The sequence below is a fragment of the Sphaerodactylus townsendi genome, linkage group LG10 (assembly GCF_021028975.2).
Source record: "Sphaerodactylus townsendi isolate TG3544 linkage group LG10, MPM_Stown_v2.3, whole genome shotgun sequence".
Lineage (NCBI taxonomy): Eukaryota > Metazoa > Chordata > Lepidosauria > Squamata > Sphaerodactylidae > Sphaerodactylus > Sphaerodactylus townsendi.
In genome coordinates this window covers 4,024,135-4,050,771 of record NC_059434.1, presented here as the reverse complement: position 1 = coordinate 4,050,771, position 26,637 = coordinate 4,024,135, and the positions used below count along the sequence as shown (strand labels likewise).

At 44.5% G+C, this 26,637-nt stretch overlaps 1 protein-coding gene across 1 annotated transcript in view; it reads left to right on the top strand.

Moving 5' to 3' along the window:
- Positions 1-9,780: 9,780 nt before the first annotated feature.
- The window catches only part of WDR1 (WD repeat domain 1), a 32,823-nt gene continuing 15,966 nt past the window's right edge, over positions 9,781-26,637 (top strand). Inside the window, exons 1-4 of the mRNA XM_048510140.1 lie at positions 9,781-10,050; positions 10,503-10,624; positions 21,633-21,723; positions 25,585-25,732. Of these exons, the coding sequence (XP_048366097.1) occupies positions 10,035-10,050; positions 10,503-10,624; positions 21,633-21,723; positions 25,585-25,732 (377 nt within the window). The 5' untranslated portion in view covers positions 9,781-10,034. The remainder of the gene's footprint in view (positions 10,051-10,502; positions 10,625-21,632; positions 21,724-25,584; positions 25,733-26,637) is intronic.

Sequence of the window (26,637 nt, the reverse complement as noted above, 5' to 3'; positions counted from 1 at the left end):
CAGAAAAGCTGAACAGATTGGATTACAATTCGAAAGAAGGATTCAACAAGCTAGACAAAGATATACAAGATATGAAGAAAGAAATTAATCAAATTAAGAAAATGAAAAATTAAATACTCCAAATAAAAGAAACAATTAAAACAACTAAAGACCAATTAGAATCCTTGGAGGTTAAATATGAGGTGTTACAAAAACAATGTGAACTTCAGCAAGACAACATGGCACTAATGGAACTTAAGCAAAAAGAAATGATGGTTCGGATTAGAGGAGTGAAGGAGGAAAAAAACAAAAATCTTAAACAGAAAATAGCCCCAGTTCTTGCAGAAATCTGGGACATTAAAGAGGAAGAAACATACGCGGAATATGACAAAATATATAGAACCAATACAAGGTTTGCGAAAGATCAAAAGGTTCCACGGGACATTGTTATAAACTGTCTGAAAAAGACCAGAAGAGACGAGATCCTTTACTTCCACTCCCACAACAGTTATTCTGGATAATGACGAACTAATCATCTTGAAAGAAATTCCAAGACGAATTTTGGGGAAAAGGAAAGAGTACTACCCACTAACGGACATATTGAGGAAAAATAACATCTCCTTTAGGTGGGGACTCTTAGAGGGAGTATCATTCATCTATAAGGACAGAAAGTATAATTTAAACAACGTGGAAAAGCTTCAGTATTTCATGACCCGCATCAAAAAAGAAATGAGTTAATTAAATGAAGTCACCGGTCTCGGTAAGAATACCATATTGACTGAATTAAGATCATATTGTTAAGGGGAGTATATTGGGGGGGAGTAAATTATGACTTGTACAATTTTTACCAATAACAACAATGGTTTAAACAACCCGAGGAAGCGAAAGGAGATTTTTCAACATCTCAGAAACACAAATTATGATATAATATGTCTACAAGAATCTCATATAAAAGAAAAAGATCAACACCTGATTCAAAATAACAGATTAGGGATGGTATTCCATACTTCTTGTAAAAAAAAGAGGGGTGTTTTAATGTATATAAAGGAGAAATTAAGTCCAAGACTATTATTTTCCAAGAGGGATGGAAGAACACTGGGTGTGGAAATAAAAGTACAAGTAGAAAAAATTATCTTGATAGGAATATATGCTCCAAATGAAGTAAAGAAAAAAACAAATTACTATAGTATGTTATTAAACAAAATGTTAGACTACCAAGAGGAAAATGTTATTCTGTTAGGAGACTTTAATGGAATAATAAATGCACAGTTACATAGAAAAGAGACTAAAAGTAACAAAAATAAACTCAAGAAAAAATTTAATAGACTACCACAAATGTTCTTTCAATTGACAGAAAAATTAATATTAAGAGATTCATGGAGATACAAATATGGGGACGCTATTGATTTCACCTTTTTCTCCCATAAGCATAGACTCCACACTAGGATAGATATGATATGGATGACAAAAAGATTGAACCAATTTATCAGACATTAACATTCTACTAAAGTTTTTGTCAGACCATAATGCCATTCAACTTAAATTAGAAATTACTAAACATCCAAGGATATAGAAGGTAAAAGACTGGCTAATTTAAAAAAAAGATTCCCTTCAATTAATAAAAGATGAGATTAAGAAATTCTGGGAGTTAAATAAAAATACAGCGGACAATCTATATACAGAATGGGATGCCAATAAGGCAACAATGAGGGGATTCCTAGTGGGACAAGAAATAGTATATAATAAACAGAAGAAAAAAAGGAACAGTTATTATTAAAGAATTAAGAGATCTAGAAATTAAATTACAAAAAAACCCACAAAGTAAAAAATTAATCAAGAAAATCAAATTATTAAGAGCTCAATCTGAACAAAAAAAGGAAAGAATACAAACACTAAATTATTTAAAACAAAGAGAATATACAGAGGCGAATAAACCAGGTAAATGGCTATCAGCTAAAATCAAAGAGTTTAAAGATAACAGATACATAAATGCAATAGAAAAAGATGGGAAACATATAGTTGACCCAGAGGAGTTAGCCAGTGAATTATTAAAATATTATTCAAACCTCTATGGGAGAAAAAATAGTTTATCAAAAGAGATAGATGAATACTAAAAAAAACAAGAATTTATTCAGATAACAGAAAAGGAATTAATGAAACTAAATGAACCTTTTACTATTGACGAAGTCAAAAATGCATTAAATAATTTGAAACCAAACAAGGCTCCAGGCCCAGATGGGTATACATCTTTTTATTATAAACAGTTTGGAGAAGAACATACGATATTACTAACAGAATTATTTAATAAAATAACAGAAGTACAGAGAATTCCAAATTCTTGGAAAGAAAACTATATTACACTGATCCCAAAAATAGAATCAGAATTTTTAAAAGTGGACAAATTCAGACCAATAGCACTGTTGAATGTTGACTACAAAATGTTGACCCAAATTCTATCTGAAAGACTAAAAAAAATTTCACAGAAATATATAAACGATGATCAAGCGGGATTCTTACCTGAAAGACTTACAAAAGACAATGTAAGGATTATATTAGATATAATAGAAACACTAACAAATAAACCAGGGGGGAAAATGGCCTTGATCTACTTAGATGCAGACAAGGCATTTAATAGAATAAATTGGGAATTTATGCTTAAAATATCAGAAAAAATTGGAATCAAAGGTAAATTCTATGAAATAATTAAGTTAATATATGATGAACAAAAGGCGATTTTAAAAATTAACGGAGTTCCATCAAAAACATTTAATATTCATAATGGGACACGTCAGGGATGTCCACTGTCTCCACAATTATTTATTTGGGTCTTGGAATTGTTAATGCATAAAATCAGACAACATACAAATTTAAAAGGATTACAAATTGGGAAAATAAGTTATAAAGTGAGAGCCTTAGCCGACGACATTGTAATAATATTAGATGACCCAATCAATAAAATAGAATATCTTTGGAATATAATTAAGGAATATGGAAAATTGGCTGGATTTGTAATAAACAAAAATAAAACTAAAATGCTAACATTCAACCTAAATAAAGCTGAGGACCAATTGCTGAATATCTCTGGATGTGAGATAGTAAAAGAAGTGAAATATTTAGGTGTAAATTTAACAAAAAAATCAGGATTTATATAGAAATAATTATGAAAGACTGTGGAAAAAAATCAAACAAAATGTGAAAAATTGGAATAATATTTTCTTGAACACTATGGGAAGAATTGCACTAGTTAAAATGTCGATTCTTCCCAAACTGCAATATCTGTTTCAAAATATACCCTTAATAGATAACCAGAAACCCTTTAAAATGTGGAAAAGAGAGATAACAAAATTTGTTTGGGGTGGCAGAAAATGGCCCTCTCTGTGGGCACGCGTGTACAGAGTTCATCATGTGATAATAGTGTAATTATTTCAGGGAAATTATTAGTATTAAACCTAAGACCTAGTTTTGGGGAAGCAGTGTAGGTAACCCTGTTAAGCACTGTTAAACCCTACTGATTTTCATGGGAAGAAATAAAGCATGATCCTTTACCTGGGAGTAAGCTTGGTTGCTGGCAATGGGGCTTGCTTCTGAGTAAACCCTCCTAGGGTCGTGATTCACCCATTCAAAGCATTGCACAGTTGCTTCAAAGCAATGCCACTGACTACCACCAAGCTTACTCCTGAGTAACACATGCCTTGGAGCCAACCGTTTTTTCTATACTAAAACCTCAGTATTCAGGTTAAATTGCCATGTTGGCACTTTGCGATAAATAAGTGGGTTTTCGGTTGCAATTTGAGCACTCGGTCTCGAAAAGGTTTGCCATCACTTCAAGGTTTTCTGGATGACGCCTCGGCTTTCGACCCCTTCCAGTCCGGCTTCGGTGCTGGGCATGGGACGGAGACTGTTCTCGTCGCCGTCACAGATACACTCCGTATTCAGCTTGACCAAGGCGGATCGGCGATGCTGGTGTTGTTAGATCTCACCGCACTGTTTGATGTGGTCGACCTCAGCCGCACCTTTTGCCCACCGCCTGGTCAGCCCGGGAGGCGGGCACTGGGTCCTTCAGTGGATAACCTTCAGCTTCTCCGGGGCCGGAATCATGCAAGTGAGGTGCGGGGACCAAGCCTTCCGGAAGTGCCTCGCTTCAATGCGGTGTACCCTCAGGGGGGGCTACCTACTGTCCCGCCAGCCTGTTATTTAACATCTACATGCCACCCCTTGCTCAGTTGGTGCTGGAGTTTTGGGCTGGGATTTTGCCATCAGTACGCTTCGGATGACACACAGCTCATTCCTGTTGATGGAGGGGGGGAGCAGCCACCGCCTCTCTGCGGCTCCTACAGCACTGTTTGGAGGAGGTTGCTGGGTTGGTTATGGCGACAGAGCAGGTTAAAACTGGAATCCTTCAAGACGGGAGATCCTCTGGCTTGGCCGTGGAGGGGTGGAGAGTGGGACTCTTCCAGCCGCCGGGTGTGGGAGGGGGTCACATTGGCGCCGACTCTCCTCCGGGTTTCGCAGAGCCTGGGGGTCCACCTGGATTTGTCTCTCTCAATGGAGACCCAGGTGGCCCATACAACCAAGGCTGCTTTTTTTCCACCTCCATCAGGCCCTCGGGCCACTGGCTCCCTTCCTCTCCAGAGTCCGGGATCTAGCCTCTGTGATCCATGCAAACGGTCATCTCCAGTACTCTGGACTATTGTAACTCGCTTCACGCGGGCCTTCCCTTGCGTTTGATCCGGCGTTTAAAACTGGTTCACCATGCAGCAGCACGTCTGCTTACAGGCAGTGCCTTTCGGGAACATATCCAGCCTGTGCTGCGGCAGCTGCATTGGCTTCCAGTAGAGTTCCAGATCATCTTCAAGGTGCTGGTGTTGACCTTTAAGGCCATTCGTGGCCTGGGGCCATCATATCTTCGAGACCGCATCACCCCATACCGCCCCTAGGCTTAATTCCTCCCGATCGGGCGGAGGCCAATTCTACTGGTGGTCCCTGGCCCCTCGGACAATGCGTGGGCTTGGCCTTCCTTACCAAGCCAGGACCTTTACAGCCCTGGCCCCGCCTGGTGGGAACACTCCCCCCTTTCTCCAGTTGTCTGGGTTCACCCCCGCAAGTGGGACCTTGGGGAGTTCCGTGCGAGGGCCTGTAAGACGGACCTTGTTCCGGCCAGGCCTTTGGAGGATCCATAGCCGCTAATAGTGCCCCTGCCATTGGCTCCCTTAACATCTGGGCTGCTAATCCATCATTGAGATTTCGCCATGCCTCCCTTTATCGTAGGGAGGGAGGGATTTTATATTATTGGAACGCTGGACGCCAACCAACCTACATCTTGAATCTTAAATTAAATTTAAATCTGGGCCTATATCTGATAAATGTATTAGGAGATTTTATCGCTGCTTTTAAATGTTATTTTAAATGCTATTTAATTGTATTGTTTTACATGTTGTACACCGCCCAGAGCCCTTCAGGGATGGGGCGGTATAAAAATCTAATAAAATAATAATAATAATAATAATATCAGATATAAAATAATAGAATATAGATACAGTGAGCGTCAATAGATGCTCACATGCTAGTTTTATTATTATAATGGTCTTCTTTATGTAAGACCAATGCTAAATTTATATTAGTTGTAAAGTGAAGTTAATCATGATAATGTACGAAGCTCCAAGTGGGGAGCTATTTTAAAATTATATGATTTTTTTTCCTGTATAACTGGTTGATTACCAAGAGGGAATGTGATCCCCTATTTGTTATTAAAATCTCAATAAATATTATTTTTTTTAAAAAAGGTGGGAAAATGGAAGGTCTCCTCTACTGTTTCTTCAGTTGGAAATAATTCCTTGTTACCCTGCAGCCTACCTTTTATATGCTCAGTGGGAGGGGCCACCCAGCCTTGGGATCCTCCTTAAGGTCTAATGCTGCTAACGTTTTTGAAAGTAAAAAAGGCAAAATCCTCTGAGATAAAGCATCTGCTAGGTTGCTCTTGCATTTCTAAGGGGATTGCCTCCTCCTCAGAGGAAAAATTAGCCTCCTCCTCATCCCTGTATGAATCTTCCCCTGCTATTCCTGCTACTGATTCCACATCGGCTTGAGGGAGGATGTGGTGTAACTGTCCCCCGCTCTCCTGGCCACCTTTGTTGGACAAATCTGTGACCGTTGTGGAACCGTGCTAATTGCATGCACTGGCTCCTTAGAGGAGCTGCTTTGTTGTTGTAAGGGTCTGTTACCCCAGTCAATAATTGAGATTCAGGAATATTTCTGGAGCTTTATTGAACCGTGTCAAGACATAGGCTGCAAAAAGACAGAGCTGACGCTCAAGACTTTGCACCTAGGTTTTATTACCAAATGTAGAAACATGGCCCATTCAGAAGTTCCCCCCTCCCATTGATTCCGACAACTGTCTGCTAGAATAGATAGTGTAAATGCAGTATTGTTATGAGTTGCCCAAGGCCGCAACTGTCAGGACTGCAACTCCCAGCATGCACTGCTTCCCACATTTTTGGAAAAAGAGCGGGAAAACTAACTGAGAAGCTATATCTCACCGGAGCTTCAGAACCAATGAGAGACCAAGAGCTGGGAGGAAGGGAAAAGCTGATTGGTTGATATCTGTTTTTTGTAAATAGTTTAAATACTGGAACTGAGGACAAGAATCCTCAGTTCCAGCACCCTGTACCTAGGGCAACATAAATCAATAAAGTTCTTTTTTAAGCTGCTTTGTTTGAGTGTGTTCAGCCTTACAGCAACAGTCATCCTCCCCTCACCAGGAAATGAGTGATGGGGGAAGGTATGCATACTTCAACTAGTTACAAGCAAGCAACAAAGAGGTCTTCAGGCCACAGGAAACAGCAGGGTCAGGTGTGACCTTGGTTCCAGCCCTGTGATGTGTTAGCCTACCCCTCATACCCCACTCTATTGAAATATGGATCTCATATTATTTTCCTGTAAAACTATATTGACAGAAGCCAATTCTCATATTTGTGTGTCTGTGTAGCAGAGTGTCCACCTGAAAACAGGCCAAAGGCAAAAGGTCTGTTTGCAAGAATAAATCAGTGAATAAGTTACTCCAGTCAATAGAATCTGGAAGCCTCATGGACCATGGACATGCATCTTGATTACCACACCTCACTAAGATGTTCTAATACAATGAATCCTGGAGGCTGTACTAGGCTGTACATTTACTCTGCTTTTGAGAAACCATTTCCTCAACAATTGCTCCTTCCCTGCATTTTCTCCACCTTTAGATACAATCTCCTTAACAATCAATTCCTTCCTTATCCACTCAAAACCTCAGCCAAATTGAATACCTGGGCAGAGTCTTTTAGAAGACTCTCTGTTCAAAGCCAATCAAGGCTTTCCTGATGTAATCAAGGAACAATTTACTCTATTATCCTGGGAAGTAGAAACAATAGATAGAGCTATTAATTAGCTCAAGCCAGCAATCCCAGCAAGGGAGATCCCAACAGATTCAGGAAAATGAAACTGAAACCTACTTGTTCCTGCCCTTACCTGCGCAAAGGGGTATAAAAGTACTGTGCACCCCAGACTCAGAACTCTTTACTGGCTAAACCTCTCTTGGTCTAGTTGGTTTGAGACACAATATATTATCCTTCGCCTGGAACTTCTTCAGCTGAATTTAGCCCGGTCCCCCTCCCAACCTATAATCCAAACCTATCTTTTTCCTCTCTGTTTATATCTAATAGGAACTGTGTGCATGCTCCTCCACATCTCACTGTGTGATTGTTTCCAACCAAAATTTATATAAACATACTTAAACTACAATTTGTTCTCTTTTGCCTTCTCTATAGAACGTTTCAAAAGGCAATTCTGGTATAGTTGTCTAAAAGATCCCACCTAGCCTGCCTCTTGCACTGCCAAGCTGAGGTATTTCCCCATTGCTATTTTGAGAAAAATATTCATACTGTTAAGCTAGGTAACAGATGCCAGGCCCCAGCAGAGCAAGGCCTGACAGTTGAGCAGCAAGCTGTGCCACTTTTTGATGAATTAGGGTGTTCACTTCCTCAGAGAGGGAAACTTGGGAGCGATCAAATAGTTTTCTTGTCTCTTTGTGGTGCCTTGTGTGTCGGGGGTCTTCTTCCGAGTCAGACTCGGTATCACTGTTCTTATAAGAGGAGGAATGGCTAGGGTAAGAAAGGACACCTCTAAAATGGCAGTCGCTTGTGAGGAGGAGAGGCAGTGGTGCTTCTTTCCCCTGGCAGATCATCCCATTGCTGGTTCCTGCAGTTAGGCCTTGACAGCGCCCGAGGCATCAGAGGGAAGATTAGTAATCCCAGGGCCCGAATCCACAAGCACAGTTGATGGCCCAGTTGGGGAGGATGCTGCGAGGAAGAAATCCTCTGCCTGCTTTCCAGCCATTTCTCTCACTGACTAGGCAAGGGGAAAGAAGCTATCCTATTATAGGATCGATTAGAACAGCTGCTGCCAACTCACAATATGCTATAGATGATTATCCTAGTAAGAAAGTCGAAGTGACCAGAAGAAAGACAATTAGCAAGAAAATTAGTAAGAAATGGGAAGACGAAAGCTTGGAGCTTACTGATGTCCCTGTCTCCTCCTTCTGGGCAGGAAAAGAACTGGAGGTGTCACCCATCAAGGGAGAGGAAATGAAGAAAGTTGTTCCTGCCTCCTAAACCCGGTGATGGGAAACACCCAGCCAAGATGTCTGAATGATCTCGGGGAGAATAGTTGCTTTAGGGAAATTTTTTCACAGGTAGTGCATATATTAGTGTGTGCAAGAAAGGAGTTGACTTGGGTTAGGGTCTTAAAGTGGTTGTGATCAAAAGGAACAGAAGATAGTGAAATTATGCTGCCCTTAGCGTTAGGGTCTTAAAGTGGTTGTGATCAAAAGGGATAGAGAACAGTGCACTTATGCTGCCTTTGATTTTTAATTATTTATTGCATCTGAAGAGGGAGGGATTAGCATTCTCCTTGATAGTTCATTTGGCAGCTATATCTGCTTTTTCAAATAAGATAAGAAGGTCCATCAGTGTTTTACTCATCTGCTCTTTAAGAGGTTCTTGAAGGCAATGGTGATAGCCCTGTGTTCACTGCCACTGGTTTTAGGATGACTAGTGGATAAGCCTTTTCTCTGGCTACCACCTCGATTGCAAATTTGACTGTGGAAGTTTGTTTTTAGTACCATAGCTATCACATTTGGGAATTGGGTGAGTGAATTATCAGCTTTGTGTATGCAGCCTCCCTTTCTGAATTTTTTCCAGGTGATTTTAAGGCCTAGTTTTTTGTCCTGTTTACCAGAAGTGGTGTTTAAGTTTCATTTGTCATGTCATTTACTTACGCCTCAACTCATACTTCAAATTTAGTTGCTCTTATTAAGTTTGTGATGGGGAAGTTCATAGTACTAACAGTCCTACAATTTTTTACACTGACTTGAATATATACATACACATATACACATATATTTGTATGTACATACACATATAAATACACATACATACACATATTACAAAAAAACCCCTCTGTCATGAGCTCCCCCTCCCCTCAAAAATTAAATATAATGTTTAAAACGGCGGCGCCCAGTCACCACTCCCACCCGCCCCTCCGTGAGCCAAGCAGCAAATGGCGCCCGCTGCGCCTCAGGGCGAATTCGACTCCCATCCCACTCCGCATGCGCGCCTCTTCCCTTCGAGTGCGCGCTCACGCGGACGCGTTCCTCCCTCAGGAAAGCGAACGCGCGGGCACGGCGGTCTGAATCGCGCGCAAGAGCTCCAAGCGGGCACGCCGCCGCCGCAGCAGCATTAGGGGGCGGGGCTTGTCGGTCTTGGCTCTTCCCGGCGGCGTGTATCCGGCGCGGGCGGGCCCCGACCAGGCTCTGCCCGCCCAGCCGCTCCTCCTGCGCGCGCGGCGCGTCTAGAGCAGAGTTGACTATATATGGTCAAAGGCAAGGGGAGAGGCGGAAAAGTGGCCCGGGCGGGCGCTTCCTGGTCCGTGCGGGCTGGCGTGCGTGGCTCTCCCCGCGCCTTTGAACCGCGGCGGCCTTCAGCGGCGGCGACTGCGGCGGCGGTAACAAGTGGTGTCCGGCCGAGATGCCTTACGAGCCGAGTGAGTGCGGCAGGCGCGGGGCTGGGGCGCTGCAGAGGCGCCTTCCATTGCGGAGAGGAGGAAGGCGAGGAGGAATCCCCCCCGCCGCGCTTGACAGTCGCCCCCGCTTCTCTCTGGGGGGAGGGGGAGGGGTTGTTGCACTGGCACCGGGGGGGGGGGCAGGCTCCCTCCCTTGCAGAAGAGGCTTCTTGCCTGTCCGCGTCCCGCTTTGCAAAAAAAAAAAGAAAAAGACCAGCGTTTGCAGCATCCCCCTGCTTCCAGGGGAGCGGCTGCTCTTTGCAAAGCCCCCGGCGGGGCTCCCCGTTGCCTTCGTGTCGGCAACAGGTGCCCGCGGGCTGCGGGGCCGGGGGGGGGGGCTCTTGCTTCCGCGATCTGGGGGCGGCTGCCACTTGAGGAGTCAGTCTGCACTGGCTAATGTCTCCCCCCCTCTCTTCCCCTCCCCCCCCCGCCAGGAAAAGTGTTTGCCAGCCTTCCCCAGGTGGAGAGGGGCGTCTCCAAAATCATCGGCGGAGACCCGAAAGGCGCCAACTTCCTCTACACCAACGGGAAATGTGTCATCATTCGGAACATTGACGTAATGTATCCTTTGCCTCTTTGCATTTTCCTCCCCGTTGCGCGCGCGCAACAGTGTTTCGCCTGGCCGGGGCGCCGGGATCTGGTTTGGTGCCGATCCAGCCAGAGAGACCCCCGGCGCGAGGGTTGATTCCCAGGCACCGGGAAGGACGAGCAGGTGGGGGGAAGAGCTGAGACAGGGCGGAGAAGAGCTCTCGGGAGCCACTTCCAATAACCATGGAAATGAACTGGGCCTGGAGGGAGGTGCTCAGCGGTATTAATTTAATAAGTCATCTGCTGACAATCGCGGCTGTGATTTTCCTCCTCTGGTAACCAGCGCAGGAATGATGATTTTCAGGACCCCACGTGGAATATTTTCATCTCTGGAATCCTAATTGGCAGCCATAAATCACTTTTTAAAGCGGGTGTGACAGGCTGAGGTTCATAGAGACCTGCTTTGCTTATCTGGAGAGCTTCTGCACAAGCCCTAGTTTGGTTGTCAGTGTTCACATTGGGCGCTTCAGGGCCCTTCCCAGTTTGCACTAAACTGCAGTTTATCGTTACACCGGAGGGCAAACTGGTTTGATAGAGGAGATGGGGTGTGTGTGAACTGAGGCCCTTTCCCCACTCACCGTTTGCTGCATGCTAATCTCGCCGCAAGCGCTGGGTCCACCTGCATCTCCTCTACTTACAGGGCGGTGAACAACGAGTCGCCTGGACTCTGCTGCTCTTGCGCCTCAGCTGGTCATTCCTGGCGCTGCTCAAAATGGCTGCTTCGCTTGATGACCCTCTACGCCGGAGCTGCCAGGGCAGTGGGGAAGCCCGGGAACACGACCCTCCCGCTAAAAAGGTCCTGGACCAGACGAAACTGACGTCATTTTAAAAGTGGGGAAACGGCCTGAGTCTTTCGGGAAGAAGAGTCCAGTTTGGATTTGTACTCCACTTTTCTCAACCTGAAACAGTCTCAAAGTGGCTTACGAACTCCCAACCTTCCCTTGTTCCAGTCACATCCTTCTCCAAACTCTCAGCCCCACCTGCCTCACAAGGTGTCTGTTGTGGGTAGTGGGAGGGAAAAGAGTTTGTAAGCCCCTTTGAGTCTCCTTACAGGACAGAAAGGCAGGATTATGAATCCAAACGCTGTGTCTTTTCCCCGCAACTGGACCTTGTGTGGTTGTTCAGAGATAACTGTGACTAGCCCAAGGTCCCCCAACAGGCTTCATGTGGAGGAGTGAGGAATCAAATCCAGCTCACCAGATAGGAGTCCACCACTCATGTGGAGGTGTGGGGAATCAAACCCAGTTTTCCAGATTTGAATCCCCCACTCTTAACCACTGACCCATGCTGGTATATCAGCACTTCCGGATACTATTAACCTGTTACGAACAGGTAAAAGTTGTAAGTGTTAATGTTTAAATACCATGTAATAATTTGCTGCTGCTGTGAAATATACATCTGCTCCTGTGATGTAAGCGTACGTTTACACTTCTGTCATACAGCCCCAAACCTTTGAGATTTCAGCTTTTTGATTATTTGGAATTACTGCTGAAAAGTTTTTCAAACTGCTTCTAAAAGTCATATCTTTAGAGAGTTCATGCAGGGGCGTTTTAGATGTTGCGGTGTTGATTGGGAGCACCTAGCTTCTACTTCTTGTTTTGTTTTGTAATGTTAGTTGTGAGACTTACAATGCTGATGACTGTGTTATATATTTAGTCCGAGTTCTGCTTTCGGAGATGGAGTTAAAATAATGGGCTCCACAAATTGTCTCACTCAAATGAAACCTTTCTCCTCCGGTGTGACGAGGCCACGTTCTCCTCCAGATCTTAGAAGTGCTGGGAAAAGCAGGAGATCATCTCTTGTAGTCTCAGTGCATTTTGTATGTTTTTCAGGCATCTCCCAAGCGGAGTAGGATGGTAGAAACTCATGGGTTTTTCAATCGCGGCTTGCTAAAACTGAGGGACCCTGATAAAGCACTCCCTGGTTATGGAGATGCCTACCTGCATTGCAGGCAGTGGGAGTTTTTGACACACCTGGACAGGAGCAGGAATGCTGATAGGCCAAGATGTGAGACAGTGAAGCCACTTGCTCCTTTTCTGTCAGATTTTTATCCTGCCTTTCCTGGGAACTATTTACGACAGCCATTTTCTGTACCCGAGAGAGGTATCACTATGACCTATAGTAAATACATGGTGCTGCTTCTAGCCCACAGGCCACAAATGTCAGTGTAGTTATTTGGGTGGGGGGTACAGAGGAGCATTCAGCCGTAGCCCCAACTGGTGTACTGGTTTGTTGCCTCAGTGATGACTAGGCCTTAGCCCGCTTGGCCGGCACGGGCAGCCCTTTCCGTGGCACCATTCAGACAATACGACAAAGGTCAATCAGACTGTATTTAGGCATGAATTCAGCTTGTGTCTGTGCTTGCACATTCCTTTCTCTCTTGAACTTCCATTTAAAGGAAGTCCATGTGCTATGTGGTGGGGAGGACGCACAACAGAAAGCACAGTCACAACCTGTGTTGAAGATTGTGGGTTTGTTGTGGCTTGTTGTGTTGTCTGAATGCAGCTTGAGAGTCTGACAGTTTGACTCTTCAGGTGCAGGAAAATTCTACTTTTCTCTCTTCAGTGGTGCACACTGTCTTCCAGAATAGCTTCCCAAAAGCAGCTTTAAGATGCAGTTTATTGATTAATTTTGGTTGTGGGGGGCTGAGTGCTTTGAGCAGGGGATGAGGCAGCCGTTAAATCTTGCAGTGTGCTTGGGGACTGTTGAGAGGTAAAGCAAGAGATGGCTTAGGTTATGGGTGTTTTATGATACGCTTTCACAACTTCAGATGCTTTGGGGAGACTGACCTGGCACTCACAAAAAAAGTGTGCCTAACAGAGCAATCCTGAGGGGGGGGCGAGTTGGAGCCCTGGAAGCAATGTAGGGCTCTGCCAGCCTGGGGGCCCACTACTGGTATAAGGGGCAGATATTCCGGCAGAGGGACACTGCACCACTGTGAAGCAGCTAGACCTGGAAATTGCAGCACGTCCCAGCACCCCTCTGCCATGGGAGCGCCTGCCAGTGCTGATGGGGGTGTTCCAGAGCTGACTTTATTTGGCTTTCAGTGCCCTCTTGGTCCAGAAACACCCCTTTCCTGGGCACAGACTTACACAGTCACGTAGTTACCGGGCCGGGGGGGCGCCACACCCCAGGTGCGTGACATTGGGATCACTTGGGGGCGGGAAATCGCCCCCACGCCCCTCCCCCTCTCCCCCTGGCTCGCCAGACCGGGCCAGCCTTGCCGGGCCAGGCCCAGTGGAGGTCACTGCTGGACGCCCCTGACTGGTTGTGCCCCACCAGTCAGGCCCCATCGCCCAGAGCAGTCTGGCGGGGCCGGGCTGTTGGGCTGAGCTGGGCAGTCGCCCAGCCAGGCTGCTTTTCCAGCCGCCTGCTCTTTGCAGCCGGCTAAACTGAGGTAAGTGGAAGGGGCGAGGGGGGGGTGCGGCCCGGGCGCCATTTCCCACCCCCACGCCACTGGACTTACACCACCAAAAAGGTTGCATATGCCAGTGCCCTCAGTCTGTGCAAGCCACCAGCTTTCCGAAGTAGCCTTCCCTTCCCCACTTCCTCTTTTTAAAAATATCTTTTTTTCATTTTTCCAGTTCTTCTACTTTACCTTCATTTTCTCCTCCTATCTGGATTCTGTGTTGTGTGCAAACACAGATCTACTTAATTAATTCTGATACAGTTATAAATATATGAATGTTATCTTTGTTGGTCTTTATTTTTTTTTGTCCTTTCATTTTTTCCCCTTTTATGTAAATGTTGGTGCTTAGAAAGGGGAAGGCTTTTGCTGGCCGATGGGTTTTCCCTCCTGCCAAATACCTCTTTGGAAGCAGAGCCATGCCCAACAGCCACAGATCTATCCCCTACCCCCTTTCGATTGGGCTGCCTATAAATATATGGCATGGACAGTTCAATGGGGGGGGGGAAGTGGCTCTCAGCAGTGCATACTTTTTGGGGGGGACCTTGGGTCATACTGCAGGCCCCTTAAGCTGTCCACTGGGCAGTGCCTGCCTTTTTGGTGGCATACGCGTGTGCTAATCAAAGGGCACCTTCTCAGGCTGAAAGGCTTCTAGAAGCCAACTAAAGTGTTATCTGCCCCCTATAACATTCCCATCAGCACCAACAGTAGCTCTACTCTGGACAAGTCCTGGCACAGTGGCTGCATTAATGCCCAGGTGTCACGTAGCAGCACAGCTCCACATCATCAGCATAATTGCCCCTGCTTATGTCTGCATGAGATGTCATCTATGCTGATGCAGGGGCATGTTACATATCCATAACCCCCCCCCCTCCCGATTGCACTGTAACAGGAGGAGTTTGCATAAAAACCAGAAAAACATAAACAGCTTTGCCAGAAGTATAATGAAAACCCTTAAAGTGATGTAGATTTGAATGAAAAATAATAAATTTGTTTCTGTGCGGCTCTCCGGACAAACTACAAGAATTATGGAGTCACTCGTTTGAGGGGCCTCGTACGTGGTTTTTATTCCTCTGCAATTGCCATGCAAATAGCTGCTCAACAGATGGATATCAGCATTTCAAATACTCACGTGCACAATAGTTCCAACCAAATGATCATCGTACCAAATAAAGCACTAAAAAACAAGCCACATAGAAGGATAATGACTGAGAAAAAAAATAGATTATAATCTAACATACAGCGCTGCTAAAAAGCCACAGATTCGCTTTAGCTCCCAATGTGCACTTCCAGTGTTTTCCGATTCACTTCTTGTCCAGAATCCACATTACAGGATGCTTTGTGCTCCCTGCACATTAAAGTTCCATCAACCTCCATGAGGACTTCTGTAAGAATGCATTACAGAGCGCATGAATATTTTACCTGCCTGGCTTCCTCACAGAGCAAAGGCGTAGCGAATGGGCTACAAGCTCTTACAAGTATCTCTGGTTTCAGCGCTCAGCACATTGCAGGAATTAGACATTCGGACACTGCAGGAACTAGAGCTGAATGTGTGCTTGAATTAGATTTAAGCTGCTTTCTTGATTTTTTTTATTAGTGTGTGTAAAGCTTCTTTCGGGCTTTTCCTGGTGAGCTGTTCTGGAGCCATTGGCCCTTTCTGCACAAGTCGCCTAAAATGCTTGCAAAACATTTTCAATCCTGCCCTTTACCACCATGTTTGTCCTCACTTAACTCCTCGAAGCGAGGAGAGGCTGAGAAGAGGCTGCAGCGTTTGGGACTCTTTAGTTTGGAGAGGAGGCGGCTGAGGGGGGATACGATTGAAGTCTATAAAATTATGCATGGGGTAGAAAATGTTGACAGAGAGAAATTTTTCTCTCTTTCTCACAATACCAGAACCAGGGGGCATTCATTGAAAACGCTGGGGGGAAGAATTAGGACTCATAAAAGGAAACACTTCTTCATGCAACGTGTGATTGGTGTTTGGAATATGCTGCCACAGGAGGTGGTGATGGCCACTAACCTGGATAGCTTTAAAAGGGGCTTGGACAGATTTATGGAGGAGAAGTCGATTTATGGCTACCAATCTTGATCCTCCTTGATCTGAGATTGCAAATGCCTTAGCAGACCAGGTGCTCAGGAGCAACAGCCGCAGAAGGCCATTGCTTTCACATCCTGCAGGTGAGCTCCCAATGGCACCTGGTGGGCCACTGCGAGTAGCAGAGAGCTGGACTAGATGGACTCTGGTCTGATCCAGCTGGCTTGTTCTTTTGTTCTTATGCAATTCATGGCTGCCATGATGTTTTTCCTTTTGGGGGGTTATTTGTAGAGTTGGTGCTTCATTGTTTCAGTGCTTCCTAGCTGCAATTCTCTGTAGCTACATGTATTCAGTTATTCAAAGATTTCATCTCCCAAAAATATTTTGTTAAAAACCCCACAGAAATAAAGAGGGAAGAGGGAATAGATGGAATAAAATGGTGCCAACGAGGAAGTTCAGGGATGGCACAGCAAAATTGGAAAATGGCAGCAGGAAAAATAAAATGTTTTAGATATACCCACACGGCAAGGGAAGATGTCTTGAAAACGTTTCAAACCAAAGAATCTTTTCAATTTTATGCCTAATAAAGGTTTCTTGGAACTTGGAACTTGAATCTTTTCAAAAGGGGATTCAGATAAAACATTTTCAGAACCAAAGGGGGGGGGGCGCAGTGCAGAAAGAAACATTTTATTATCTGCCTAAAAAGTTTGTGTGGAAAAGGCCCATGTCTCTTTAAAATGTTTTTCTCAGTTGCTTTTGCTTGAAAAAGGCCATTAAGTACAATAGAATGCTGGGAAGACAAAATTAGAGAACATGGTATTATGACCCAACTAACTAATCTTGTAAACAGATGCTCAAAACATGAATGTAATGAGAAATGAGAACTTTACTATTGATACGAAGCTGAATCAATCATAAAAAACAAAAATAACTTGAGAATTAAAAAATGGATAATGATTAATATATAATAGTCTAACCAGTAAAGATGTTTTGGAGGAGGTGGGAAAATGACAGTGATTTAAAGATTCCATAACGGTTTCTGTAATAACATAATGTCATATTGGAATTCATTATTTAATGTATTGTCAAAGGCTTTCACGGTTGGATTCAATTGGTTGTGGTGGGTTTTCCGGGCTGTGTGGCCGTGGTCTGGTAGATCTTGTTCCTAACATTTCGCCTGCATCTGTGGCTGGCATACACCTCTGAAGATGCCAGCCACAGATGCAGGCGAAACGTTAGGAACAAGATCTACCAGACCACGGCCACACAGCCCGGAAAACCCACAACAACCATTATGTAATGTTTAATCAATATAGTTATGGGTAGATGTCTTCTCTATTTAACTCTCATGTATAGTATTTTTCTAATTCTATCCAATCAAATACACTGTGAACATCAATAAAAAAATCATTTTTTTAAAAAAAGGCTGTCAGGTAGGACAGAAATAGAAGCTATTGTTTCCTTCATGTTCCGCTCTCAACCCCAGCCATTTCAAAAGGTTCTTGACTTAAATAACAAAGAAGGAATTTGACCTTGATTCTTGGCTTAGTCAGTTTTAATTCCCTGTTCTGCTTGTCACAGTTACAGTAGGTTATTTTTAAGTATTGTCTGCCACAGAACACTCCTACTGGTACTTACTTACAAATCTGTCCCGTTGGTCACTTGCGTTAGACGGTCTTAAGCAGAATCAAAATACTAACTGTTCTTCAGGGGGAAGCAATTTATCTTAACCTGGTACTTGACAGACACTAACAGAGCTTCAGTGACTCTGTAACAAGCAATAGAATGACTAACCAGGCAAGCCTGCTATCCCCATGTGTGTACCGGGCACTGGAAGAGCAGGAAAAAATGTACTGGGTTGCTTCAGTCAGTGATGCAGGAAACATTAAGTAGGCAGAGATTGCTCCTTGCATCAATTATTTGTAGAAGGAAAGGGAGCGAGAGCATAAATGAGCATTTGTTTATCATAGAAACCTTTCTTAAGGCTTAATGGCTAGCAAATAGTGGAACATCTGCAACTCCTGACTTGGGGGCACCCCCTTTTCTCCAGCTTCCTTTCCCCAGCCCGGGTCTTCTGTCTTTCTCCCTTTGCATTCAGGCGTCTTCGGGATCACTCCCCGCTCTTCTCCCCGCTTTGCTAGCTAGGCCCTTGGACAGTTTCTGTACTTGCCACTCCCCTTTAGGATCTGAGCAGGTCATCTAATGGCTGCCCCCACGCTAGGAGGCACTGAGGCACCTTGGCTAACTAACCCCTTGGGGAGCACAGCATCAGCCCATTAAGTTACCATGAAGTACCGGCTTTGTAATGTCCAGGCTGCCCTGTTCAGAAACTCAGTTATGGCACAGTAATAACACACGGCAGGAGTGTGCCCTACCCGTGATCCTTCCAGTGTACACAGTTATCATTTTGTATGACATGGGCAATGTGTATTTTTCCAGGTATGTAGGGTTCTGGTGTGCACAAGGGTACATCCTTAAAATTTCAGTATTCCACTTATGAGTACTGAAGATGGAAAATGGAAATGTTGCTCTGTTTGTACAAAACTTACGTATTGGGAGGACTGTGGGCAGAGCCCACTCCCATTACGCAAGGCTGAGGCAACAGAATCAAATGCTTGTAAGAGGCCTGCATCTTTTTCACTCTGTGTCCCCTAACTATTTACTGGGAAGGAATCTATTCTATTTCCTGCTATCTCATCCTTCCTGCAAAGAGCTCAGCTCTGTGAAAGTACTAGTGGTCTTTGCAAAGTATTAGTAGTTTAAACTAGACTGAACATCATAGCTACCCACGTTCTTGGTCACCCATGTCCAACAGTAGCGATTACATTACCCAGGCATTCTGGTATGTACCTAGAACGGCACAAGCAGTTTTTTCATAGAGGTAGAATGGTGTGTTTGTGTACAAATGTTGGGTATCTTTACAATAAGGGTCTCACCAGTGGAGGAAAAAATATGAAACTGGGGGTGAGCAGAAGAGAGAACTTCAGTGTTCGTTGGGGCTTTGAGTTGAGTTTGTTAAATTTAAAAGGGCTATACACAAATAATAGAATAGAATAGAATAGAATCTTTATTGGCCAAGTGTGATTGGACACACAAGGAATTTGTCTCCGGTGCATATGCTCTCAGTGTACATAAAAGAAAATACATTTGTCAAGAATCATAAGGTACAGCACTTAATGATTGTCATATCTAAGGGATGCTGCTCTAGAAACATGATATCTGGACATATCTGCTTCAGAACTTCATTGCATGGTTCTAAGAATGCTTTTAAACGTTCAGGATCTTAATATTCTTACCTTGAACTTAGAAAATACTAGGGCAGTGATGGCGAACCTTTTCAAGACCGAGTGCCCAAACTGCAACCCAAAACCCACTTATTTATCGCAAAGTGCCAACATGACAATTTAACCTGAATACTGAGGTATTAGTATAGAAAAACGGTTGGCTCCAAGGCGCGCGTTACTCGGGAGTAAGCTTGGTGGTAGTCGGTGGCTTTGCTTTGAAGCAACTGCAATGCTTCGAACGGGTGAATCACAACCCTAGGAGGGTTTACTCAGAAGCAAGCCCCATTGCCAGCAACCGAGCTTACTCCCTGGTAAAGGATCACGCTTTAGTTCTTCCCATGAAAATCAGTAGGGTTTAACAGCACTTAACAGGGTTACCTACACTGCTTCCCCAAAACTAGGTCTTAGGTTTAATGCTAATAATCTCCCTGAAATAATTACACTATTATCACATGACAAACTCTGTGCACGTGTGCCCACAGAGAGGGCTCTGAGTGCCACCTCTGGCACCCGTGCCATAGGTTCGCCACCACTGTACTAGGGCGTGTAGCTCAGTGGGAGAGCCTTTGACTGCAGAAAATACTTTGCGATCTTAAGTTTACAGTAAACAGGAATGGTTCCAAAATCTGTGTTCAAGGCCTTCCTCGGTCACAGCTATAAGTCTGCTTTTTATAATAATGCTGCATCACTTACACCTATCTCCAAGATATTTGGAGGTTCCCATACATTGTTCAGAATTGGGGAGCTGGCTGTCCTCTGCAGGTAGCCCATGTGCTTTAAATTGCACTGCAAATTACTAGAAAACATGCCCCTTTCTAGTAGCTGAAACTGTCTTCTCGCAGGGCAGTTTGCAGCAATAAAATTCTGATTAACAGCATGGAAAGGTAAAGTATTAGGCATAAGGCTAACTACAAACAAAACAATCCAAATCAGCCGCTCAGTGACTCAGGAGCCACGCGTGAGTCTTAGGCATTCTGTCTGTGGCTCTTCTGAGCGACAATCCCCAATGGGGTACTTGCCCCATATTTCAGGTAAGTAATCAAAGCCACTTCCCAGTGGGCTTGTGATTGGCAGGTCGTTCCCACCTTGAAACAACCACGAGTGGAGGATCAAATAGGCTTGTGAGCATCTTTGAGGTACAGGCTTCCAGCCAGCGATGGAGGTGAATGTAGCACTTTTGGTTGGTGGTAATTTTGAAATTTTATTAATTTTTAAAATTTGGTTTGATTTTAAAACCACTCTCCCCCTGTCAACCCAGGACTCGGAGCAGTGAACATCCGTAAATTATACAGGATTAAAACAATTGTAGATGTGGCTCTCCATTAGCTGCATAATCTGAATCAATAGTCTGAAATGTTCTTAAAATACATCTTAAAATCTAGGGTTTGCTGCCTCTCAAAAGTAGCCAGTGCCTTCACTCCTAAATAGATTTTGTTTGTTGAAGAAGCTTTCTAATGCAGTATCTTTGGGTGGTGAGCTTCTGAAATACCTTGAACAGTGAATGGGTTGCTAAATCTGGGCTGTTCTGAAGAACAGTCGCTTGTTTTCAGGGTCATGATTGTAAGCCTGTAAGATTGAGCTGCAGTAGGCAAAGTGACTAACCACTTACCTGTGAGAAATTGTGGCTGTTGCTTTTTATTGGCACTGGTCAGATTACTCTTTGAACAAAGGGGAGTGCAACACCCTCTCCACAGCCAACTACAGAGGTGCTGTATATGCGGTCAACTACCTGTTTTTGCAAGGTACAGATCCCACACTGGTGTCTGTATGTGTATTAGTTATATGTACATAGGCTTCTATGCAGCTAAGGTTCTTTACTCCAACCTGTGGAAAATATCTTCTGTGTAGGTGTAGCGTCTCTAGAAAAGTTGACTTTTTTTTTTAGGCCCTCAAGAAGTCAAACTCTGCGAAGGCAATTAACTAGCCCAATATTGTTTTCCCTGTGCGGTGGGCGGTAGAATATGTGGTTAGTTCAGCTATTCAGCACAACCAGCTGCGCCAGTCTAGTTTCTAATCTGTGTGTGGCTCTGAGACTCATCGTAGTGTGCCTTGGGGAGGTTGGCTTTTGGGCTGTGTTGAGGACTTGGCAGACAGTCCTGTGAACCGCTTGTGGGACTGTCCCCACAGAAGTCAAACGCCTGCCAGGGATTTCCCAGATTGGAACTGTTCACCAGCTCCATCTGACAGAAAAGAACTGTTACTGAGTAGTTATTTCCAGGCCCGCATTTAAAAATAATAATTCTTTTTGTAGAATCCTGCAGTTGCCGATATTTACACGGAGCACGCCCATCAAGTTGTTGTTGCCAAGTATGCGCCCAGTGGCTTCTACATTGCATCTGGAGGTACAGTATCGTCTCAGTCTGCATGTCCCAAGTAAAAATATGTGGCTTCAGCCCACCTTTTTGAGGCCTGCTGTCCCAAAACTCAGGGCATTAGCCATATCTGTGGGCACTCTCTATCAAAGGAATGAATCCAGCCATCTGTGTGTGTTACATTAACCACGTAGCTACCTGTGGTCAGGAGTTCTGGTTCTGGTAGCTGATATCCCCGTGGTGGCGATCCTTTGGCATTCCAGATGTTATGGACTACAATGGGAATTTTAGTCCATAACATCTGGAGTGCCAAAGGTTCGCCACCACTATATCCTGTCCCTCTAGCTATTGGGATGTCACTGGATGTTGACATTTTCATGCTTATCTTTCCACCCACGAGGACTACAAATGTTCTTTTAGTAAGGAAAAAATTACTCTGAAGCTCACTTAAGAACCTAGGAGCATATTCATAGAGTTGGAAGAAACCACCTGGGCCATGAAGTCCAACCCCCTGCCGTGCAGGAGCACACCATCAAAGCACTCTCGACATATGTTCATCCAGCCTCTGTTTAAAAACCTCCAAAGAAGGAGACTCTGCCACTCAAGTCTATAGCTGTGTGAACATAGCTGTGTGGATACTGTGGTATAAATACCTTGAATATAGCTGGTGACATCAGGATCTAACTTCATTTATTTTTGAAGTATGAACTCAGAAAAAATGTAGATGACTTCGGGGGATATGAAAATCTAGATGCTGTCATATCTGTGTCTTGTATATTTAAAGCTTGGCCAAATAGGTAACATTTTCAGATGCAAGTCTGAGGTTAGCTATTTCAGTCTCAGTGTGTATACTTTCAGACCAAACAAAAGGTTAGTGAAAATACACAGACAAGCAGTTTTAGGATAGTGTGCGCTTCTTCCCTGACCTGCATGTCCTAAGCTAGCCCACTCTCAAAAGCTAAACAGGGTCAGTCTACATGGAGGTAGGCAAACCTTTGTTTGCCTCTTGCCTTGAAAACCCTACAGCAGGAGGTGGCCAACCTGTGGTGCTCCAGATGTTCATGGACTACAATTCCCATCAGCCCCTGCCAGCATGGGAATTGTAGTCCATGAACATCTGGAGCACCATAGGTTGGCCATCCCTGCGCTACGGAGTTTCCACAAGTCAACTGTGGCTTGACGGCACCACCGCATTTTTGAAGGAGAGACGTGTTGACCCGGAGACTCAGCAGTGCTTCTGGAGGGATGAATAAAGGCCTCTGAGCAGCAGAGCCTTTATGCCCAGCAGTGAAAGGTGGAGCAGGTGAACTTGGCTGCCTGGCACCATGCTTGCTCCTAACATGGGCGAGGGCATAGGTTCCATTCGTGTGCTGTTCCCCTCCTTTGAAGAGAGCAAGAAGAGACCTTCTCCTTGAATCTTATCCATCTTATCAGTACTTGTAATTGCAAATCCAGTTAACTAATTTGAAATGGGTTGAAGCAGTTCTTTTTCGTGCGGTGGCCCTTAGCAGTGCTGAGTACGGGCACCGTTCAGGAGGGAATCTCTGAAGTCCTTAGGGAAGAAGTGGTGAAAATCAGTACAACCTTATACACGAGTATGGCATCTTAAAAAAAAAAAAGACTTGGAAAACAGTTTGGAAATTGAAGATTGTTTTTCAATAGGACATGATTCTATGCCCCAAAGGCTCAAATAAACAAAGCTACGGGAATTGCAGCAGCTGTGACTGTCTTCTCAGCTGCTGGCTTTCTTGATTGTGTTCTGTACAGGTTCCTGTTGGCTCCTTAGGGTGTGACCGGCTTCTTCTTAAGCTTCAAAGCTCTGCCTGAGCAGTGGTTTGGTAATGATAGGCTTGGTCTTGAAATCAAGTAATCTCTGTTGCAGCCTTCCATTTTAATAAGCAGGTAGGAAATGAGCCAAAGAGAAAAGCAGACTCTTTGGAACAAGAGAGATTCTGTGCAGATCTATCAGTGGGCGTTCTCTTTCTGCTTGGCAGGGGCTTTTGCAAAACCAATTAGATTTTGTCACTGCGTGGTATAGAGTACTATATCTTTATCCTTTTCCCCAAAAAATAAGACAGGGTTTCATATTAATTTTTACACCAGAAGGTGCATTAGGGCTTATTTTACGGGAAATACGGTACCTTCACAATTCATTAAGGCGGGCTCTCGGTAGCCCCGTTGCTTCCCTGTCACATGTGATGCAAGCTGCATCCTCATTGGCTGGGAGCCCCCTGCTGGGTCACACCAACCTGATCCGTAACTACCGGTAGGGCTTATTTTTGGAGGAGGGCTTATATTTTAAGCCTCCTCCAAAAGTCCTGAAGAATCATGATAGGGCTTATTTTCGGGGTAGGTCTTATTTTCACGGGAACACAGTATAAGACTTTGGGAAGAGAACTTATTTTTCCTTAAGTCAAGTCAGTGAGCACATCTATCTTACAAATATGATTTAAAAAAATATTTAAAAATATAAATATATATTTTAAAAATATTTTAAAAATATCCCTTTTTAATCCTGTCTTTTATCCTAAGAGTTCATGGCAGCATTCATGGTTCTCACCCTATGTTAGCTTCACAACAATCCTGTGAGGTATATCAGGCCGAGATGGGTTCAAAGTTCCACAGCGAGTTTCATGGTCGGGTCGGTGAGATTTGGGTCTCCCAGGTTGTACTCTGAAACTTTTAACCCAGGGGGGTCAACCTATGGTGCTCCAGATGTTCATTTGCCATGTTGGCAGAAGCTGATGGGAATTGTAGTCCATGAACATCTGGCACCCCATTACATCATATTGGCAATTTTATTTTTGGTTGGTCTTTATTGGTATTGTGCTCAGAGTATTCCTTGTCATTTGTTCAATGACTGCTTCATTCAAAAAGTCTAGGCAGACTTACAGCCTCTCTTCAGGCCATTTCAGATCTTGTTGAAAAGAGCTTAACATGACTTGGCATTGCTGACTAGACAAAACTGTGATTCGACCAATCAGAAAAAGGAAGGACAGCTTGAAATGGGTTTAAAAAGAGATGTTTTCTGGTGTCCAATTGGCTATATTGAGTGCTTTTTTGTTACAAAGAAAAGGTCCCAGTACTTACCTGCAAGTGTATTTGGTCACTGTAAGGAACCAGTAAAGTCCAGGCCAAAAGTAACTTTTCAAGTTCTTTATTGAGCTGGCATTCTAAGTCGATCACAAGCAATGTGGGAACTGACCTCCCAACGTACGAACAGCCTCTTTTACGGGCTCCCCACCAGTTCCCGCCAAAGCTAGATAAACACCTGTAGTTCCCATCCAAAAATTACAATGAAACAGCTTCACACAGACAAGCAAAAGAAACAGAAGATACAGATACCAGAAACTGCAGATACTAGAAACACTCCCCAATCTGGGCGTCCCGCCAACCTTGTCAGACGAAAACCGTCCAAGGCTAAGCAGCAACTTTATACCACCCCCGCTGTCAGTGAGCTCCTCCCAGTCCCTGGTTCATCTGCACCCAGATGCCTCCCCTTTTGTCCTCTTGAGGACAGGGCCAGCTGGGGCCTGAGCTGATTGCTGAAGCCTGGCTTGGCCTGTCTTTTTCTGGGTCCTCCATCCCCAAGTTGTGGCCACTAATGACGTCTGAAGTGCGAGGGAATTCTAGTTGGGCTGCTGGGGGCAGACACAGACTCAGGCCAACTTGCCACCTTTCGTCACCCAGACTGCGGCCTTAACCTTGACTTGAAGGCATTGGTACCCCATATTGGTGTGTACCAGCACAAAAAACCCTCTGGCTATAGTTACTGCTGTTTCTGTGTCTCTGGAGGCCCCTGAAAGCAGATGGGAAGCATCCGAATGGGTGCCTTGGTGGTCCTGCAAAGCCTTGATCGTGCTAGAACAGTGCTGTTGTGTGTCATGACAGACATCTCCGGAAAGCTCCGAATCTGGGACACCACTCAAAAGGAACACCTCCTGAAGTACGAATATCAGCCATTTGCAGGAAAAATCAAAGACATTGCCTGGACAGAAGACAGCAAGAGGATTGCTGCCGTTGGGGAAGGAAGAGAGAAGTGAGTAGAAAATCTGATACGTTTGTGATAACACTCTTTAAAATCTTGGAGGGGGGGGTCTTCATCTTGCCTTGTCTTAGACTTCTAAGCTGGTAATTTAACAGCTAGAAACCTTTTAATAGCACATACCCTTTGGAACAAAGACTTTGTTGGCATCCCACTCTTAAATGGCATCAAGGCGTTCTGTGTGTTTAGTTGCCTCCTAGTATTTTATCCTTGAGCATAATAAAGGGCTCCTGGAGCCCTTTGCCTGCATTTAAAGGTTCCCAAAGTTAAGACAGCCTCAAAGCAGTTATTCCCGTCTAAATATTCCCCAAAGCTGAACAGTCATGTGGATAGTTGGCCTGAAAATTCCATTGCAGAGCAAGGCTCGCTTTGCATTTCCGCAATATGTTCCACAGACTAAAATTGTGGTTACCAAGAACTTGCATTGAAAACTGGGCAGCGGGGATGAATGCTTCAGGAGAATCTCTCCAAACGAACACTTCCTGAGGCTGGAGGAAGGAATCTCCTGCCGTTTATGGAGCCTTCCTCTTGCTTAAGGGGCTCTTCCTTGGGTGGAAAGTTCCAAACTGCTTAGTGAAGCAGTAGGTTATAGACCACAGCCTTAAAACTTGCCTCCTTGTTTTAACCCCAGTCTTGCAGTTAAAAGCTGTTGATGTGCTCAGGATGTCTGAATAAAGGGGTCCGTTTTGAAGTTGAAAAGAGCTGGTCAGAAGTGGAGCAAGCAGCGTCTGCTCTGGAACGCGGCCTGAGCTGCATCTGTTTCCAGACTGGTGACTCCTTGCTTGTGGGTGGTTTGTGCTGTGAGGTGCTGCAGATTTCTTTTGTTCTCATTCTGCAGACCTTAGCACAGAGGTGGCGAACCTATGGCATGGGTGCCAGAGGTGGCACTCAGAGCCCTC